The 20,222-nt window shown below is 39.7% G+C and overlaps 1 protein-coding gene across 3 annotated transcripts in view; it reads left to right on the forward strand.

The window, feature by feature from the left end:
- Positions 1-5,483: 5,483 nt before the first annotated feature.
- Positions 5,484-20,222, forward strand: part of LOC132326371 (uncharacterized) — a 57,473-nt gene continuing 42,734 nt past the window's right edge. For all 3 annotated transcript variants that reach the window (XM_059844428.1, XM_059844429.1, XM_059844430.1), the window contains exons 1-8: positions 5,484-5,664; positions 5,887-5,987; positions 6,338-6,407; positions 7,399-7,529; positions 9,191-9,279; positions 10,436-10,535; positions 11,866-11,909; positions 13,061-13,138. In XM_059844428.1, coding sequence (XP_059700411.1) covers positions 5,499-5,664; positions 5,887-5,987; positions 6,338-6,407; positions 7,399-7,529; positions 9,191-9,279; positions 10,436-10,535; positions 11,866-11,909; positions 13,061-13,138 — 779 coding nt within the window. In that variant the 5' untranslated portion in view covers positions 5,484-5,498. The remainder of the gene's footprint in view (positions 5,665-5,886; positions 5,988-6,337; positions 6,408-7,398; positions 7,530-9,190; positions 9,280-10,435; positions 10,536-11,865; positions 11,910-13,060; positions 13,139-20,222) is intronic.

Genomic DNA, 20,222 nt, shown 5'->3' on the forward strand with positions numbered 1-20,222 from the left:
TTATAGGCTAATGTATTTTCTTAAATCAAAACATGGAAGTGACAATGATTCACGACTCTTCATGTCAGCACTTTTAATAACATAAAAGATGCTTTGTTTTCTGCAAATAATCAAGGGTTATTGCTTAAATACATAGCCCTTATTTTGACTTAAACTATCACTGCAAACAAATTTAAATAAATATGTAAAAATTAAATCATCAAAATCAAGACACTTCATCATCATAAGAAGATGTGAAGACACCTCATATGCCTAAGCCTGGTGTTTGATGGATTGAATGAGCTATTATCTTATTTTTGAAAAATCCTATTGTGTTTCTGTTTAGTTAGTTCTGCTTGCCTAATTTTATGCATTAAAGATTTTATTTAAACTTCTTTCAAGTCTTAAGGTATTAGTAGTGATCTTATACCTGAAAAAAGGAATGTGATATAAAAAAATGGAGTCAAGATGATTCAGAAGATAACTCATTCTGTGGTTTTGTCATAGCTGAGGTCTTTCTGAGTCCTGTAGTACATGATGTTATACCTTGAAATTCTTAAAACCTCCTACAAAGCCCTAAACAATGTCCAGTGAAACATCACTATTGAGCTTTGAGTTGTTTGTGCCTTACTTAGGGGTATTCGATGCAACATAGTAAATTCTCTGCCTTCACTGATCAACAGAAACCAGTTTCAACTGTTGATTCACTTAGAAAAGGTTGGTATTCAGACAGTCTGCAGAGGAGAGATTGCAATGTATACTTTACCTTGAGGGCAAGAACAGTGAACTTATTTGTTAAACAGAGAGATGCACTATTTTGTGGGAATGAGATAAGTAGTAAATTCAAATATTTGCTGAGTATTTTGTAATTAGTTGAGAGGACAGAGCCTCAATAAACTAAACAGAGTCTACTTCAATAATCAAACATATAGGCTGATATTATTAGTTTGGACAGGAATTTATTGACAATAACATTAAAGGAAATACAGCAAAAATGTAATGTATTTCACAATAAACCTCTGGACTGGGAAATACTTTGTTTATACTTTTTTAAGCAATCAGAGGAAGGCTGACTGTCAGAGAAATCCTAGAAATATAATGGAAAGTATATTTGTTTTGGAAAAATGCACTCTGTATTGTCCTCCCTGACTTACAGGATTAGTCTTGAATGCCATTGATTCAGGATGATGGAAGTAGAAGAATGAATTCCACAGTTCTCTTACACATTATCTGTGCTCCATGCTGGTGCATGAATCTGTTTACAGGAAGAGAAGCACAGGCTTATGTTTGAAACATTAATAGCACTAGCTGATTAAATGTAAATATAAATATTTAGGGTCACTCAAGGAAAGAGAAGCTCAGATTTATCTACAAGTAAATCATGAGCAGAAAAAAAAAGTCTTCTTTATTGTTCTTGTTTTAATCTGTAGTCTTTTTCTTTTTCTGGCATAAAAAATAAAGCCAGAAGATTTTTCTTTCTCTTGCATTCTTCTCACGAATTATGAGAGGAATTTTGGCTTATTCTTAAAAATTTTACATTTAGCAATGGGTTCCTATCACGTGAATGAGTCGTGAAAGATTTTATAGTTGGCCCAAATCCCCTACACAGGTCACAAATAGTCTCTTTACTAGCAGCTCCTGTCTATAAATTCCACACAGCCTTGTTACTCATTGTGGTTTCTTTTGGGCTTCACTCACAACCACACAGTGCCATCTGGTGTCCTCAAAGAGCAATAAACTGTTCCTAAAATCTCTTAAATCATCTCAAAAAAAAATCTCAAAATTAAGACTTGACCATCACAGAGCATTGCTTCCCAAGGCTACCTGGAAAAGAACCACTATATAATTTGCCTGTGTTTTCATTCAAACAACCCTTACCTCAGGTATAAAATAATGGGCTCTGAGCTAATCATTACTGCTCACGATGGAATGCTGATGGTAATGAAAATTAAGTATATTTTAAGAAAATAAATTGTGAAATGGAGGGGATGGAGGTAGTGAATAAATTACTTTCTCAAAAAAATGGATGACTTTGCTGGGATTTCTATAAGCTTATTAAACAGTGTACTTATTTATGGACAAGTACAAATTGAGTAAGAAACCCATTCGCTGGGGTGTTATAGGTAGGTTGGATGTGCCATACATACACGTGATTAGGGTGAAGAAAAAAGTTTTTATTCTGTGTGTTTTCTAGCTTATATATTTTTAACAAAGTGTGATTTTAAGTCATTAATTATATTATAATAATTTATTATATTTATTGGTGCAAAGAGATTAGTGTTAATATAATTGGCAAAAGTTTTACAGAAATTTAATAAGGCACGTATACACATTTACTTATACACGTAATTTAATTTACAAAAAAATTCATGTTTTTTTCTAATCTGTTTCTATGCTAACAGCCTCGTTACTTCTTCTTTACTATAGATCTATTCAAAAATCATCATTTGTTATTTCTTCTATTTACTCAGTTTGCTTGCAAGCCAGCTGTCCAACCCCTCCATGCTGGGGTAACCAACAGAATACAGGCTTTGATCCCTTTATCACTTCACTGCACCATTACAAATAATGGAAACGATCCTAAACCCTTTCCTTGTGTTTTTGGGAGATCAACTAATGGGTGTGTCTTAATATTAAATATATGTTGGATATTATTTGTCTCACACAGCTGTCAACATCCATATACAAATCTGCTAAAATTGTATTTAAGGTTCCATAAGGACCTTGAAATGGTTTCTGACAAAGTCCTTCCCCTGAACCATGAGCAGTGGCTGTCAAAATCCATGCTATGAATATACCTGAGAGAAGATGAAAGAATAAAGCACCTTGTAGATCCCAAGGAGGTTTCACCAATGTACACACGTGCATGTGAATGTTTATTTCTTAGCGTAGATGAAATGCCCGGTTCATCTGGAGACACAGAAAGGCGCAGAGGATGCTGCAGGGAGCAGGTGGCTGTTTCTGGGGTCAGGGATTGTTTTGCATGTGAGGAGGGTGCAGACAGCAGTGAGACACAGCCACCTACCGGCCTCAGGGCCCTTGGCCTCAGCAGCCCGCTCTTCTCACGCCCAGAGTTCAGCTTTGCAGCACGAAAATGTGGCCCAACCCATTCCAGTGGAACTTTGACTTGCACCCATGGGTTATCAGCGATTCTCTTTATCAGGGATTGGCATTTATTCTGGATAGGTTCAAGCACAGAAGGAAGGACTGCAGCACGTCGGTAATAGTGTTCCAGCCAAGGCGAACCACACTTGAATTTCACCCCAGGACTTGAGAGGGTTGCATGACTCACAGAGTCTCGGGACTTCTGCTGGTCAGTGACCCAAAGATACCCCTTTTCCCAGCCTGGCGGTCGAAGAAGGAGTCAGAACTCTTCAGTTCTCGGTCTCAAGGTTGTTTATTGTATCTTATCTATAAAATTCTTTCTCTGGCCTGCCAAGGTCTGCTCAGCAGGTCAGACAGAGGCACACTCGCTGCCCCCAGGGCAGTGTTATCTTTTTATACTAAAAACTACGTGTACATTATTTACCATAACTTCTCAACACCTATCACCTACGTTAGACAGTGAGCTTCTACTCTAAACCAATCCAAAAGTGCCACCATCACAGCAGAAGATAGAGGCCAAGAAGAAGGAGAAAGACAGAACATGCCCAGATTCCTCCACCTTGCCTCCTGAACCCCCATTCTAAAAAACCCCAAAATTCTACATTTTCAACCTTTGATAAATTCACTATCATTCTACTTAAACTCTCTTGACTTGTAATTCTTCATATAAAGGTTAGTAATTGTTTTTGCCATGGGTCAAGATCAAAGGCTCAGGGGTCTTGGGCTCTGTGCCAAGGTCTCTGAGCCCCTTGGCAGGGTTTCTAGTCCTCCAGGGCAGCCAGAGGAATGTCCTGGGTTCCGAGAGCAGAGGATTAGCCACATCTCCTGCCATGCTACAATATGTTGGCATGTGACTGCAATACATTCCACAGCAAAACACATGTGAAAAACACTTTAAAGTTCATTCACAGAAAGCATGGCTTTCTGTTTATACGGATAGCCATGTATTTTGTACCAGACAGTGCTCTGATTCTTGCTTCGAAGGTGACTTTAAGGAGCTACAGTAAATATATATTTAGGACAAAGCTCTCTGGAGGCAAATATGTATAAATTACCTGGTGGTTTTTCTCCCTACTGTGATTATTTGCATGTTTACTAGTTTATAGGGATTCAAACCCTGCAAATTCTCAACATAATAATGAAATACTTTCATAGTGTAATAATAAAAACCTGTATAGGGAACCAAATTTTCATCATGGCCTCCTTGGTTCTGCCTGTTTAATAGATTAGGACAGGAATTGTTCATCACTCTGGCACTGAGAACATAATGTGGTGTTTTATAGCCCTTCTTTGCAATAGGAAAACATTGTACCTTGCTAAATAAGGAACCAAATTCTGAGATCACAGCATGATTATCTCCTATCTTCTCTCAACTGCATTATTTCTAATCACAATTTGAAAATAGTCCAACTAGAAGTCTCATTTATTTATTTACCCATGAGTACTTATTTATTTTTAACATGGCTACTTTTTACATCAGTAAAACCCCCTCTCATCATCACCACATACTTCGCATTGTCAGTGTTACACCAAACGTTGTATTTTCCATCAGTCTTGCAAAGACTCCCAGTTTTATTATTGTATCATTCGCAAGATCCAATTCAAACCACTTGGATTAGAAGTGTACTTGCTAAGGAAGGCCAAGCTGTTGCTGTGCCAGGGCAGCACGTAAGACTGGTTCAGGCACAGCCTCGTTGATGCCAGACACGGAGGGTCGGCTCTGGGCACCTGCCCCCTGTGGAGATACCCAGAGACAGCGCTCCAGCTCAGACACCAGGAAATCGCTCCTCTTTATACACGAGGGAATTTCCTTGCTTGGTGACGCTTTCCTCACGTCCACAGAGTAGAAATTCAGTCTAGGACCCGAGAAACGCTTTATATCAGAACGGAGATGTGCACTCCCACACAGGAAGTCTTACTCTTTAATAAACATTTTGTATTTAGGCGAGGAGGGAAAAGTTTTGTAAGGACTCCATAACCGGACTATCTGACACGCTTCTGATACTATCCCGAGCCTCATGAAACCCTCACGGGGTTTCCATTGTCGAGGCTTTTCCCCGACACACCGCCACACGCTTCGGAGTGACACGGCTGCTCTCGCCAAGCCCGCAGCTCCTCGGGGATGCGACAGCCCCGCCACCGACCCGTGCCCAGCATGGGGCTGGGCACAGCCCAAGCCGGAGAGAGGCCCCGTTCAGACACGCCTCGGGCCGGACCCATCACTGCCCTACAGCTGCCACAGGCAATACCTACAGCGCGCTGCGGCTACCACTTTCCCCCGCGCTCCCGGGTTTTATAGACTTTCTCCCGCCCCTTTTCCCAATCGCCTCCGCAGGCCCCAGCTCCTCCCCAGCCCCGTGTTTGGCAGTCTCAGCCGGGGCGGTGCCCGCGCTCCCGCTGCCGCTGCCCCCACCATGAGCTGCGCCGCGCTGCTGGCGCTGAGGGGCCCGCGGCTCCTGGGGGCCGCCGCCCGCCCGCCCCGCTGGAGCCGCCGGCGCAGCGCGGGCTGCGAGCCCCCGGCGGGCGCCGCCGTGCGCATCGGCTGCGCCTCGGGCTTCTGGGGGGACACGGCGGTCGCAGGTGGGCGGTGGGGCGGCAGCGGCTGCTCGGGGGGCGGCCGGGAGACGCGGCGGGGCGGCGGGGTTCGGGCGAGCCCGGCGGGCGGCGGCCCCAGCGCCGTAGAGAGCCCTGTTGTGCAAGCGGCCGGGCCGGGGCTGCCGCCGCACGCCCGGGCGGGGCCGGCACCGGGGCTAGGGGCGGGGGTGCCCCGAGCTGATGGTGCCTTCTTGCCTGCCTCGCCAGTGCCGCAGCTGCTGTACGGAGGGAAGCTGGATTTCCTCGTCTTCGATTACCTCTCCGAGATCACCATGTCGCTGCTGACGGCCGCCAAGGCCCGGTCTCCCGTAAGTCGAGCCGGTGTCCGGCCCCAGCGTGCTGGGCTTGGGCCGGGCGGGTGCGCTTCGGTTCTTTGCGACCTCCCGAGCTCTCCTTCAGCCCAGATCGCGCCCGAAACCTGTTTAAGACGTACCTGGTTACGGGGACACGCTTCCTTAAGTGTACTTTTTATTCGCATGTATTTATTTGCATCTGTTCAGTTTCATCTGGTGAAAGTGTTCATGTCGTTTCCCGTCGCATTACCCAAACGATGGTGTTATCTGAGAGGTAGTTGTTCTTCACTGTTTTCTGTGTTAACCAAGGAGAGGGGTTGGGTTGACCTACTGTAAGAAATTGTTACAGCTCTTTATTATTTCAGGTTTTAGGTTACACTCCGGATTTTGTCTCCACTGCCATGGCTCCCTATATAAACGATATTCACAGGAAAGGTATTGCATGAGTTTGTATGTTAATTCAGTACACCTGCTTATGAAAGCAGGCTGACAGAGTTGGGGCTGTTCAGTCTGGAGAAGAGAAGGCTCTGGGAAGATCTTACAGCACCTTGCAGTACCTAAAGGGGTCTTGCAAGAGAATTGGACTTTTTAGTGATAGAAGAAGGGGAATGGCCATAAGCTGGGGTAGATTTAGATTGGATGCTAGGAAGAAGCTCTTTACTGTGAGGGTGGTGAGGCACTGGAACAGGTTGTCCAGAGAAGTTGTGAGTGCCCCATCCCTGGAAGTGTTCAAGGCCCCGATGGATGGAGCCCTGAATAACCTTGCCCATAGCAGGGGACTTGGACCTAGGTCATCTTAATCCAAACTATTCTAGAATTCTATGAAAATTCCCATTGTAATTGATGTGGGGTACAGGTCTGATGGTGAAATTGAGTTGATTTCAGGTATTTGTTACAACTGTAAATACATTCGTATATTTCCATGTATTTCTTACTAAAGCTTCAATCTGTGAATGGTAGATTGCTTTACGGATCTTTTTTTTAAATGTGAGAGCTAGGTGTTTTCAAGGTAACTTAAGTTTTTCAAAATTCCCACATAGTTCTACAATATGATTATATAGTTCTACAATATGATTTTCCACTGGGTTTTTTTTGTTTGTTTGTTTGTTTACATTAGTAAAGCTTCGCTCTATTACTGTTCCTGTTGGAGGTGTTTGATGGTGTCTGTCTGCCTCATTATGTGTGTCTTTCTGGTCAGTTTCTCCTTCCATTTATAAAAAATTTGTACTGGCTTATTCTGATCCTTTCACAGGTTAAATGTGGTTCATATTTTAATGTGGTTTTCTTATTTTGCTTGATTGAATGTCTGTTACCTTGGGAAGGTGATACCTTGCTTGTGCTCCAGCGCACTTTTTAAAGTACAGGCAATTGATTATTGATGCTCCTGAACTTTATTTGCCTTTTTTTTTTTTTTTTTTTCTGTTAGGTGTTCGTGTCATCAGTAATGCTGGTGGAATTAATCCACTTGCTTGTGCAGCTGCCCTTCAGGAGGTGGCAAAGAAAGCGGATGTTGATTTGAAAATAGCTGTTGTTGCTGGAGATGATCTGATGAGTGAGGTATTTCACTTTGTTTTAAGCCTTAGTAGCTCAAGTGTGTAGCATGCAGGTGGCACTTACTGTCCCGTAGGAACCTTCTGTGTCTCAGTGCAGTAGTCTTCTACTGTCAGAAGCATTGTTCTTCATTACCTTTTAGGTTTTTTTATTTTAATTCTTGGCACATCTGCTGTTTGGTATATAGTGGGGGTGAATTTTATAAGCTTCTGGATCTTCTGTTTAGCTTTGTGAAGCGAAATGTGACTCTGCTGTAAGGTCTGCCTGCTCTTCAGGAGAAGCTATTACATGCTGTCATTTACTGCTTCTGTCTAAACTAGATAATCATGCCAGTTAATTCTTCTGAATATGGTGTAGGTACCACACATTCAAAAGTTTATCTTATCTACCTTTTTTTGTGGTTTACAGGCATTTCCTGATGGTACTTTGTTTATAGATAGTTGGTTTTCTGGTTTTAAGTAATTAGTTTACAGACAGTAAGGTAATGGTTAGTGAGAGGATTGAAGTTTAAATATAAAATAAAAATTGAAAGATTAAATACATGGGATTTTTTTTACTTAGAGAATTGCACTTTATCTATGAAATCTGCAAAAAAATGTTGTCCACACCTGAAAAGCTACTAGGAAAAGAGTTTGTACACAAATGTAGTTAAGAGAAGAGAGGTTTGCACTGTGGTTAAATCTCTGCCTGTAACTTGGAAAATTATTTATCTGCATAGGATCTGTTACCTCTTGCATGCTCTTGAATGTGGAAGATTGTCCAGTAAGATCCTTTATTTGCAAGTTATGTGTGGTGCTTGGATTTCCTTTTAAGAGACTTCTGCTCTGCTGAAATTACTGTCTGTGGGCCAGAATTTCATTACTGGTACAACAGTGGTTGTTATTTGAGCTTGTTATGGACATGTCTGATCTGAAATGCATTGTTTTCTATGCTGTTGCCAGTACATAACCTACAGGAACAAAAAGACACAGCTTTTATGGTCTACAGACAACTTCTACTGTTGATACATGAAACATGGTAAATGTTACTTGTGGTTTGGAGGATTTCAGTCATTAATTTAGAATACCAAATTAGTTCAGAGTGGAAGTTTGGTTTTTTTTCCCCACACTACAGAACCCACCTGTAAATTAGTATTTAGAGTTTACATGGATGTTGTGTCTATGCATTCGCTGTCCACTCAATCCACTGGATTGCCAAGCTAATGCCTAATTCATGGTCACAACCACACCCTCCCCTCGCCCCTTCTTTTCTGGAAATGCAGTTTATTCTAAGTACCATATGAAGCTGCAGGATTAACCTTGTTTTCTGGCCATGACACCATTGCAGATGTGGCAGATAGATTTCTGTTTCCAGGGTTTGATTTTAGTCCTACAGCAATTAAAGACTGTTTAAAGCCTAGAAAATACACCAGTTCATTGTTGTTGGTCATATATAAATGAACATTACATTCTTTAAAGGACTACCTTAATTTTCTGCATGCTGGAAAAGTTGTGGTTAAAAGTCTAAGGCTTTTAGCCATTCAACTCATTGGTATTGTTACTTCTTTTAATAATTATACTTGGCTTAGAGTTGCTATGAAGTGGGTCTATTGTTTGATACTAATGAGAGGCTTACAGTAGAAACTTCAAAATACTCATAGCTTATGTCTTCTGCTTGTTTTCTAACAGAAAGAGAACTTAAAAGGAGCTGGTATCACTGGTTTAGAGAGTGGCAGACAATTTCCAGAGAATATTCACAGCATGAATGTGTATCTTGGGTGAGTTATTTTAGCAAGGTGTATTTATTATGAACAACTAATTTTAACACATTGAATACAGGAATTTGTTTTGCTTTGCAGTTAGAACCACTTAGTAGATGAGGTTCACATTTGCATATTTCAGGCAATCAGAAAAAAAATTGTTTATAACTTGTAAGTAAGTTTTAGTTATAACCATGAAAGTTATGACTTCTTAGCAGTACATCATCTGTGAATCATCAGGTTTTAGTTGAAGCCAGAACAGTGTTAGTTCAATTACAACAATTGCAAAAATGCTTTTTCATACGCTGAATATTCTGTTGCAGAATGGAGTAGTTTACTGTGTTGTCACTAGAGAAGTGCAAACAAGGAATTCAAGTACTGGGATGTAGTCAGTGCTGTAGGTTCTGTCACATTGTGCTGAACTCTGTGTCAGGCTTTGTACTCTTGAAATTTTGGAAACCAGTTTTTCAGGATGGTCACTTGTTTGAAAGATCTCCCTTCCCTCCTTTATGATGTTTAAGGTTTCCATAAGTCTGTGAATGCAGGTGTTCTAGCTACCTCTTTGTGAAGTTGCATTTTCATTGCCACCATCCACTTCAGATGAATCAATGTGAATCAGGTCTAGTAAAGGGAGAGGACCGAGAAATGAGACAGTGGTCACGTACATCTCTTCCAGTTGATGATCCTGGTGATCCTATTCTTGCAGAGTGCTCTTGAAGTTGGACAGTATTGTGAGATCTTAAATCACTTAGGTAATTGACCTAAAAGGTTTAAAATTGGAGGGTTAAGTCACCAGGAATTTGTCCCTGAAGAATGTTCATCTTTATACACTCATCTAAAAATTAAATGGTTAATGAAGCTCTGAAAAACACGCTTTTCTGTAATTGATGATGGAAATGTCCCTCTCTGTGCTTTTTTAAGAAGGTTTCTACAGACATTAAGAGAAATGTTCCAGTTATGTTATTTAGGTACCTGAATTTGCTAGTGCCCTGATGACTGCTCTTTGAAATACTCTTGATGTACGTACCTAACGACAAGTTGGTTGTTCAAGTAGATTTTATTGATTTCCCGTGCAGTTTTTAAGTGATTTTTAACCTGTGTGTGTCAGGGAACTTTTTTTTAAATGATGCTTTAAAAGATGAAAGTACTTACTACTATGTTTTGTCATTTTTAGAGCAAGACCAATAAGCAGAGCTCTAGACCTTGGAGCTGATATTGTTGTGACGGGCAGATGTGTTGACAGCGGGATGGTATTGGGACCACTCATTCATTCTGTAAGTACAAGTTAATTTCCAAATGATAATGAATATATGTGAGTGAATATTCAACAGTCATTGTCAGACAATATTTGTCCCTTATGAAAATGTAGATACTAAAATTAAAAATTTCTTACATGCACGAAAAGTGTCAGCTTCCACTTCTCCTAAATTGATAGTAGGCATATTTGTTAACTTGTATACCGTTGAGCTAGAAAGCACGGGTGAAATTTAGGAAGTCTTAGCCTCTTTCACCAGAATTTCACTCTTACCATTTGTTTTGGGTTTTTTTCCCTTGCCTTTTTGCAAAGTTTGGCGTGCAAGTATATTTTTTTTACCACAAAGTGTCGATAATAGAGCTCACTCTGGTTGGGGGGTAGCGTGTGAGGTGGTTTAAAACACTGGGGTTTTTTGTTCAGTGAGTAAGCAGTTTTGTTTAAAATAGTCAAGTTTCAATGCTGCATTTCTGAAATTCCTTGAAATTCAAAAATTATACAGGCATAGTATGTAGCTTAGTTTTCTGAAGTATTTTTAATAGATTTTCATGAATTTTTCTGAAGGATCACACATGGTCAAAAATGGAAGCTTTCTTTTGGTGCATATTTTAAAAAATAGGGTATGTGTCTAATTAAAAACATACTTTCTAAGATGTCATACTCTTTTGACTTCATGCTTGTCAAACATTGCCTAATTAACTTTTCATTTATAATTTCCATTATGACTTCTTATTTTATTCCTATTTGTTTACATTCTCAAAATAACAACTGTCAGTATGTATTACCTACTCCAGAAAGACCTTATTTAATTTATTTAGGAAAGGTTTTAGGAAGATTTCTGCAAAATGCTAAATAAGAAACAATTACTGTGCATGCAGGTTGTAGTCAGGGAAAAGATTCTAGCTAAAATTTCCAATTAAACTGAAAGCATACCTCCAGTTTTTGAGGGTGACTGGTAATACTCTAGGAACTACTGATGATTTTCAGAAGTTGAGGACACATAGTGGTTTGTCCAGGTGACACAAGAGAGGTACTATACTTTTAAACCTGTAGGTTGTGCAGTTTTAAGTAATGTGGATGTTGCACTTCCAGTTTTCTTGAAGAGAGTATGACTTCCAGAGTTTAATTTTTTGGGGGTGTATGAATAGGAGGAAAACTGAAAAGTGTCAGAGATTTTTTGCTGATTTGCTGTATAGGAACTCAGATCCATGTACAGTGCCTGCCAGTTATTGTTATTTAGATTTAAAATATATCCAGTGCATTGTTATTCAAAGCAATGAACATACTGTGTGCAGTTTTTTGTACTGTATGAAAATTCTGTGCATTTAAAATATTTGTGTTTTTTCTTCTAGTTTGGCTGGAATAGGGATGACTATGACTTGCTAGCTGCAGGAAGGTAAATGATATTAGAAGAAATGGAGTAAATCTGTATTTCATATCATAATGTCAAGATACCAACTTTTTCAGCACATACTAATTTTTCATAATATCATTGCATTAATTTATTTGCATGTTTTTGTTAGGTTTTGAGGGTTTTTTTCAAGGCTCACTTACTACTCTCACTTGGAATTGAAATTATAGAAACTTCATTCTGGAACCAGCTTAAAACAAGAAAAGAAAGAAAGGGTTGAAAGATTTTTATTTAACAGCTTAACTTTCTCTTGCTGTTAATTTTGTGTCGAGAGATGAAATCTTATAGTACATGCCCCTGATTCCCAGGTTTTTGTTTGGCTGCCACTGCTGGCAGTTGGGTTGGTCACAGGGCTTACTCTGAAAGATGCACAAAAGCAGGTTGGGTCAGAAGGCAGCATCCTGGTATGGTTTTGTTGAAGCTCAGTGTCAGTGCTCCCATTTACAAATCCTTGTAGTCCTAAGGTCAGGAATCTGATTCAGAAAGGAGTAGAATTATGCCACTTAATTTAATGTTGTGCATAATTTATTTGACTTGAAGTCCTCATTACAGAGTGATTACTTAGCCTGAGTGAACTCTAATGTTAGTGTTCTTGAACCTCTGCATGAGAAAAAAACATGGAGAGAAACTCATTCAGGCTCCACTGAGTTGGGGATGATAGAGATGAAGATTTTCCCCATAATTCTGTTGAATATTTATGGACTATCACAATCAAAAATTGAAAATAGTAATAGGCAGTCATAGTACATTGTGGTGAATACATAATACATGGAGGTTTGATTTTCTGTCTCTTCATTTAAAAATGGTCTTTGTCTAGTTACACAGTGCAGACTACTAAGATACTGAATTTAGATCAAGATTTGAAACGACTAGGAGAACTTGGTTTTAAGTGTGAGGTAATCTTCTAGGTATTCATTTCTTGTAGGAAAATTCTTGCAAAAATTTGTCCTTTAAACACTGTATTAATCTTTCAGGATCCCTTGTAATGTTTAATGTATAATTCATAATTGTATTAGATACTTGTGGAGGAAAATAGCATGTTTTGTTATTTAGCTCTATTTTCATTGTATTTTAGAGCTGGATTTGTAAAAATTGATTTTGCATTTTACTTAGTTACTTTAATGCCATTTTCCCAGTCTTGCAGGTCATCTCATTGAATGTGGTGCTCAGTGTACGGGTGGAATATTCACTGATTGGCACACAGTACCAGACTGGTAGGTAAACTTGATATCAGCATGCATGTTTGTAGTGGACCAAAGATGAGGTTTTCTCCTTATATCCATGTTGTAAAAACTGCTTCTACCTTTCTCTTTTTGGGGACACAATATGGGCCTCTTGATATTTTGCCACCTCAATGTTACTTTTCTACAAGTTCTGTTTTCCCTTTTGAAGTTTTCCTTTTTGGTCAGACAGGGTCTTTCTTTTGTTAACTTCAGCAGATTTTAAAAAACAAATTAGCCCTTTGATTATTTTTTCCCCTTTAAAACTATTTTTCCTGTTTTCTTCAGTATACTCTGCTTTTTGAAAAGATACATTCTTACTTTCATGTATGCTTGTATTGGAAAAGACAATATTGATGTTTTGGATGGTGTTACAATAGTCTTCAATAGTTAGATCAGAGATGCTTCCTGGTCAGTCAAAAATTTCACATAATTTGCTTTGGTAGGTATGAATATATGCTGTAGTTCTGTCCTGCTGAATAACCTGATGAACACAAATGTGTTGGAAGGTCAGTCCTTGGAAAAAGTTCTCTTGTGTATCTTGTGTCCAGAGCTGTTGAATTAGAGTTACACATAGATGTGTCATTCTGCCTGCTGAGGGAGCCTGCTTTCTACCAACCTGTTTTTGAGAGTAGTTTAAAAGTAGTTGGGGAACACATTTTCTGTGTAGTTCTGGCTGCAGTTACTTCTGTATTTATTGGGATGAGAGGGTGGAATCTTGTCCTATTCTGTATCAGGAGAAAGGCAGCTCTTCTTTTATGTGATGGAGGAAAGGGCTGAAGAGCAGCAGGAAGGTGCAGGAGAGAAGAGTGCTTTAATACAGTGTATTCCTGCTCCCAGGCTGACTCTGGTTCAGGTGGGTGACCCAGCAGGACTGTGCCCTGCTGTCTGAAGAGCCATAGGGCCCCTGGATTTTTTCTTCTCCCTGTAGTGATTGCTTCTGATTCAGAGTGTGATCCTAAAAGATGTGTGCTGCTTTTCTGAGTTCCTGAGCTCTGCTGATTAAAGGTGAATGCATGTGTGGCATTGAAACAAACAGGATTGGACATTTCTTCTCACCTACTGGAAGGCTGCTTCTCACTCTTCACTGTTGCATTCTATGGGAAATCAAAGGAGAGAGTTTGGTTTGGAGATTTGTAATTCCTATGCTGATGTCTCTCCCAGTCATTTAATTGTGCTGCATCATGAAACTTCTTAAAATCTTCTGTAACTGTGACTCCAGAAGACCTTGCTTTATAAAAGGTCTATAATTCTTTATAAAAAATTAAAGTGAAAAAAGAGAATAGTAATTTTCTTATTAAAATGTTTGATAGGTCTTTATTTTTAAGGATTTTTCAGTGAGGAGTGTCCATCTGGCTTTAAAAAAGAAAGGAACCTTGAATATATGAAGCTATTGTGAGCTATTGGAGTGGGAATAGCTCATTTTACAAAAGAGTTTTAAGTACATGAATATGCATAGCTAATAGTTCTGTGTCTGTAAAATCACAGAACTTTGTCTAAAATCTTAGTAGACTTGTGGCTTAGAGCTGACTGGTGCTGAATTGAATCTCTGTTAAAGAACATAGAGGTTTAACACCTGATACTGCTGTTACCTTGTCCCCATTGATATGTGTACATACCCTGAAACCATACATGACTGTATTTGTGCTAATATAACAGTTATTTATTTACCTTCAGTTAAGTCTGCTAAAGAATTGGTCATGGTGCCTTAAAACTAGTCAGTTTGTTGGCAGTTTTTGAGTCTTAGACATGTAATTGATGAAATTCTTGAAATAAAATAATGTGGCACATCAGCCTGTATGATAAGCTGCTAAAACCAGTCAAAACCAGAATAATGTGTGAGCTTTGATTTTTAAGTTTTGAGATGTAGAGTAGAGATCCGCATCACTAAATGAAGTGGAACTGTGATCCAGCACATCCACTTAGAATATGGGGAGAAGGAAGGTAGGGAGAAGATTATTTGGATAAATTTTGGCTTCATTATAAATAGTAGTTTGCTGAATTTAGGCCCAAAAGCATGGAGGGCAGATATTATGAACGCTCTTGGGATGCAGAAAAATGTGTTTCCCATTTAACAGTCTAGTAGTAACCTGTTCTCTCCTTATTTTAAAGAAATTGATGGCTTGGGCTTTTCATTGTTTAGACAGTCTGAATCCTGTTTTCAGATAATGCATTCAAAATAATGTACAATAATAATATGGTGTCTCTGTAGTAGTGACCAAAATATGCCATTCCTGCAGCCACTAACTAGCTATATTGCAGATAGGTCACCAGAGCTCTGACAGAGTTTGCAAAGTTACATGACTGTGTCTATTAATGATTTCTCCATCCTTTAGAAAAAATGACATTTTTAACAGTCTCCTGAAAATAAGTGAAAATAATTTAGATCTCAAGAAATCATTGTGTCTTTGGTACCTAATGTTAAATCCAAACCAGCCCAGTTAAATCAGTAAAAAGGAGGGGGAAGAAGCCAAGTTAAATCTGTGTTTATCATTAATGTGCCTTTCACATAGGAGCTTCCCACACCATGAGTGCATTTGTGCAGCCCAAGTAGAAAGCCCATCCCTTGCCCTTACTGGTGTGTGGTGACTGAACACTGGAGGGCAGCCTCTCTCCTCCTCACGCCTTACTGCTCAGGGTGAGCTTCATTAGCCTCCAACCGGGGTCATTTTTTGACTGTCTTTGGGGTTTTTTTCTCTCCAAGAACAGTAATCCACGTGGCTCTTCTGTCTTAAGAAGGACTGATGGGTATGGTTTTCTCTAACTTGCAAACAAAACCCAAAGAATTTGCTGCACTTCAGGTTTATGAATCTTATCTGTCTGTTGTTTATGCATAAGCAGAAATAATTACTCTGTAAACAAGAGTACTTTAGTTAATCTAAATGAAGCCAGGCATGTTAGAGCTTACAATCTGTGCATTTACTATCATGCCTCAGTGAGTATTCAGGCACTGGATTGAATCCACTTCATTCATCCAACATAGTTTAGTTGGCGGGTTTTTGATGTGTATGTGTGTGTGTGGGGGGGGGTTGTTTGTTTTTAATTTTCTTGAAATGTTTGATGCAGATACTTCTGGGAACTCAATTCCACTGCAGAAGGGTGCTTTGAATCTCAGGAATATTTCTGTGGGCATTTAATGGTTAATTATTAAAACATAAGCTGTTCTTTCATTTTCTTTGTTGTCTCCTTAAAGTAAGTTTTTAATGTAAAACAAGTGAAGTGCATGTTCCAGTTTGTGACTCTCCAAGTTACTTTAGTTGATAGAAGCCAAACTTACTTGCTTTCTTTGTGTTCACCTAAGGCACTGGGATTTGTGCTGTGTGTATCTCCTTAGTGCATTTGACTTGAAGGTGGGAATCTTGAAGCTGTCAGGTTTTGTCCAGTTTTCATGAAGACAGATAGACACGTAGAGGGGATAGGTGCTGTTAAGGTGGGTGCTTCACTCTTCTCTTCTGTGGATTCTCTGATGTTTAGCAGAGAAAGTGCAAGAAACCATTAGTTCATAGTCTATAGAAAGAGTAATGTGCATTCTTAAATTCTGATTTTAAGTTAGTGTTATCGAAAATGGCACTTGGCTCCATTTCTGTTATTTGTGTAGTAGTACACATCAGCAGAGGGTCAGCAGAAGTGATAATACATCACTACATCGCTGCTCCCTATTTAATGTCTGTTAGCAGACAGTACATTACATGTCTACAGCTCCCAACAGGGAATTCATGCCATGTGTGAAAATGAACTGTACTGCCAGAACTACATTGATAGTCCACAGAACTCTATTTAATTTCATTTGTCCCCAGACATTGCTGTCTCTTGCTATTATTTAGTGCCAGTGGGTGATTAGTACATTGTTTTGTTTTGTTTTGAAATGCAGGAGAGAATAAACTAAGGCTGATCAGTAGATAATCATTTTGAGGAGATGATAAACACTGACATTTTGCCCTAAGCCAAGAGTGTACATTGGTTGAGACTGCATAATCCTCTGGCCTGGGATGACCAAAAGGGTAAGTCAATAGCTGTAGACTCTTAAGGGCTGGATCCAGATTTCTTAATTTGGGACTAGAACAAAATCCAGCATGCAAGTCCCATTCAGCAGTGTGGAATGTTTTTTTCTCTGTAGCACCATCTATTCCAGGCAGGTGAGAATACCAGGCAGCTGGTCTGTTTAGCCTGAAATTGTCTGGCCATTAGAAATGGAGGTACAAGACATAGTCAGAAATGCCCTAGTCAGAGAGGATAAGTGATGCAATCAGTAAGTCTTGCCTAAAGCAGAATTGCGTGTTAGGAAACATTTTGGTACCTACACGTGAAGAGATGCTTACACCTTTACTCTGTAAGTTTGTGCTGATCTTGCCTGATGTATTATCAATTTTGAACCTGTTGTCAAAACACTGCTAGAAGTGGTAGAAGCTTCTGCTTTTTGCCTAGTAGCATTCTGGTTAAAATACATAGCTAAGGAGTTTGGAAGCTTGGCTCAGAGCTCTCCTTGGTGTGACATTCACTGAGTCACATCCCAGGCAGCTGCATTAGCTGTAAAGCTAAAAGTTCACACCACAGCTTACTTGGATCCTGGTTCACTTCCACCATGCATTGCTGTGGGGTTTTGTTTTCATTCTTGCAGCAGCTTCCCCTGCAAGTAAATGTACTACACTCCCTGTCCCATCTTCTGTTGCCAGTAATCTCCATTGAGCAATAGTGGCTGGAATGAGGTACTTGAGGGATTTGACACTTTTGGGAGGAGAAATACGTGTTCTGTCTCAAGTAATGTCTCTCTCCCTGAGCCAAAGTACTGGTCATGGATTTTACTTTGCTTGTAATGCAAATGGTGTAAGAAGAATGGCAAAACAAGGAGGAAGTTTATCTTGATGGCTCCTCAGAGGCTTCTGAGTAGTGTCCCAGAGTAGACAGGGATCCTTGCTTAGGCAGCTTAATTTATCACCTGTGACATGCCCATAAACTGTAACATTTCTGAGAGCCAAAGCTGAATAAAAAAAAAAAACATTTTACATGGAAAAAATTAATCCAAGAGTAAGTTGTTGGCAGGCAGAGAACTTGACAGAAAATTCAGATTTTTGATTGCTATAAAAGTAGTTTGATGAGATGGAGGCTTCAGCAGCAAAACCAGTTTTATAACTTGGTTATTCCTGTGCTGTAGGTCTTTACTAAGACCTGCTTTAACTGTGAACTCCTATCTAGGCCCAGGTTGGAGGGTTTTCTGAGGTGTAATCTTATTTGGGTCTCATTCAGTGCTCTGGTTTATTAATGTCTATATTATATATACATTTATATACAATATATTTACTTGCTAAGTGGTAAACATGCAACTTGAAATGGACCTTTTGGATTAAAGAATGGTAGTGGTCATCTCCACTCACAAACTGATATGGATTACTTGTGTATATTGACCCTGTGCTAAAAGAACTGCTTAAATATTTTTAAAATATTACTTGATATTTATCTCTAGTACTGTATTTTATTAGTTTATTTAATTTAATTAGAATGAATTGTATTAGTTCCCTTTTGGAATTGTTTCCATTGCTTGCTACTGCCCCATCCTACACAGGGATTTTGTCACTAAACTGATGCAATTCTTTCATTGATGAAGGATGCCACTTTGCCAAGGTACCTTAGGATTCTTTGACCGTAGTTGCTGCCAAAGTTCATAGTTCTGTGGTTACTCCCCTGTTACACTATACAAAAGTACAGCTTGGCTATGGGTTATGGACAGCCTAAAGGTGGCATGTTCCCCACAGAGCAGATGTCATATGGTGTGTAGTCATTCAGCAAAAACTAGTTAATCAGGCAAAGAGTCCCTGTTTTAAAAGTGGTGGTCAGGGTGATGGTGTGACTATACAGCCTGTGGTACACCTGAGCCAGGCAGCTGCTGCTGCTAAAGAGCTTTTTATGCCTGATTTAAGTAGCTGTCATTTGACTGTATCTTAGGAGTGACAGACCAGTTTGTTTACAAAGTGAAAATTAATTTTAAGTAATGTCTTTTAGCAATTTACAAAATACATTTTTGTCTTAAGCATGTGTATGTGGGTTATTAGTGCCATCTGCTAGAAGACAATACTGGGTATTTGTGTTTTCCCAGTCATGCAGTTACAATACAAGTAGAATCCAGGTGCTTCTTACCCAGGTCATTGCATCTCTATGTTGTGAATTGTTAAAAAAGTGAGGGAAGCTTTCAGGTCTGGCATAACCTCGGGGAACACACATCTTCTGCAACTAGCTGGGCATACAGAAAAGTTCCTTGGGTGGTGGTGTGCCCTGAAGGGGGGAACAATATCTGCTGTATTTTGATTATATTAGGGGGTGAAATTTCTCACTTTGTCTCACTATTACATTTGGGTTTTGTTTTTTAATGATTTGGGGGTTTTGAGAGTGCAAGTTGGGCAAAATGAAGTTGAATCAATGTTAGTAGACTTAGTGGTTCAGAGTAGAAAGTTGAGTGTCTACAGTTCACTTCCTTCCAAACAGAGATGGCTGGAGAGTACTGTAAGAGTTGCCTGTGCTGATGACTGAGATCACAGTGGGCTGTCAGTGCAGGGAGGTGGACTGCTCTGGGTGATCTGTCTTCACGTGAGTGGTGTCTCTTCTGGGTACCTGATCTGATCAAGCTGCATTGAGCCTGCTAGCAGGGCACTGGGAGCTGTTGCATTGAGACAGGACAGATAGGTGGTAGGGTCAAGCACACGAACATAGAACTGAGAGGGCAAAAGCTTCTTAATTCTAGTCTTGTTCAGTCACTGATCCTGCTTTGTTACCCTGGCCAAATCGTGATGCTTCCTCTGCGTGTCTCCTTGCATCTAAAATGGGGATAATTACGCATTAGTCTGTTACCATATGTTAATGTTCCATTCCAGAATTGAGGGCTTTTTTGGGTGTTGTTTTTTTTCTATGTCACACTTGAAAATTTTAAATTGTACATACTTCTACTGCCATCTTTTCTCTCTCCTTTTCCCCTCAAAACTCCCCCACCCCACCAGAATAGCCTGTATATGAAATTGTTGATTCCATTAAATTCTTTGCATTCACCAGGACAGGCTTTTTTTGTTTCCTGTATCTTTTTAGTGGTGTA

This window comes from Haemorhous mexicanus, chromosome 4 (assembly GCF_027477595.1).
Source record: "Haemorhous mexicanus isolate bHaeMex1 chromosome 4, bHaeMex1.pri, whole genome shotgun sequence".
Classification (NCBI taxonomy): domain Eukaryota; kingdom Metazoa; phylum Chordata; class Aves; order Passeriformes; family Fringillidae; genus Haemorhous; species Haemorhous mexicanus.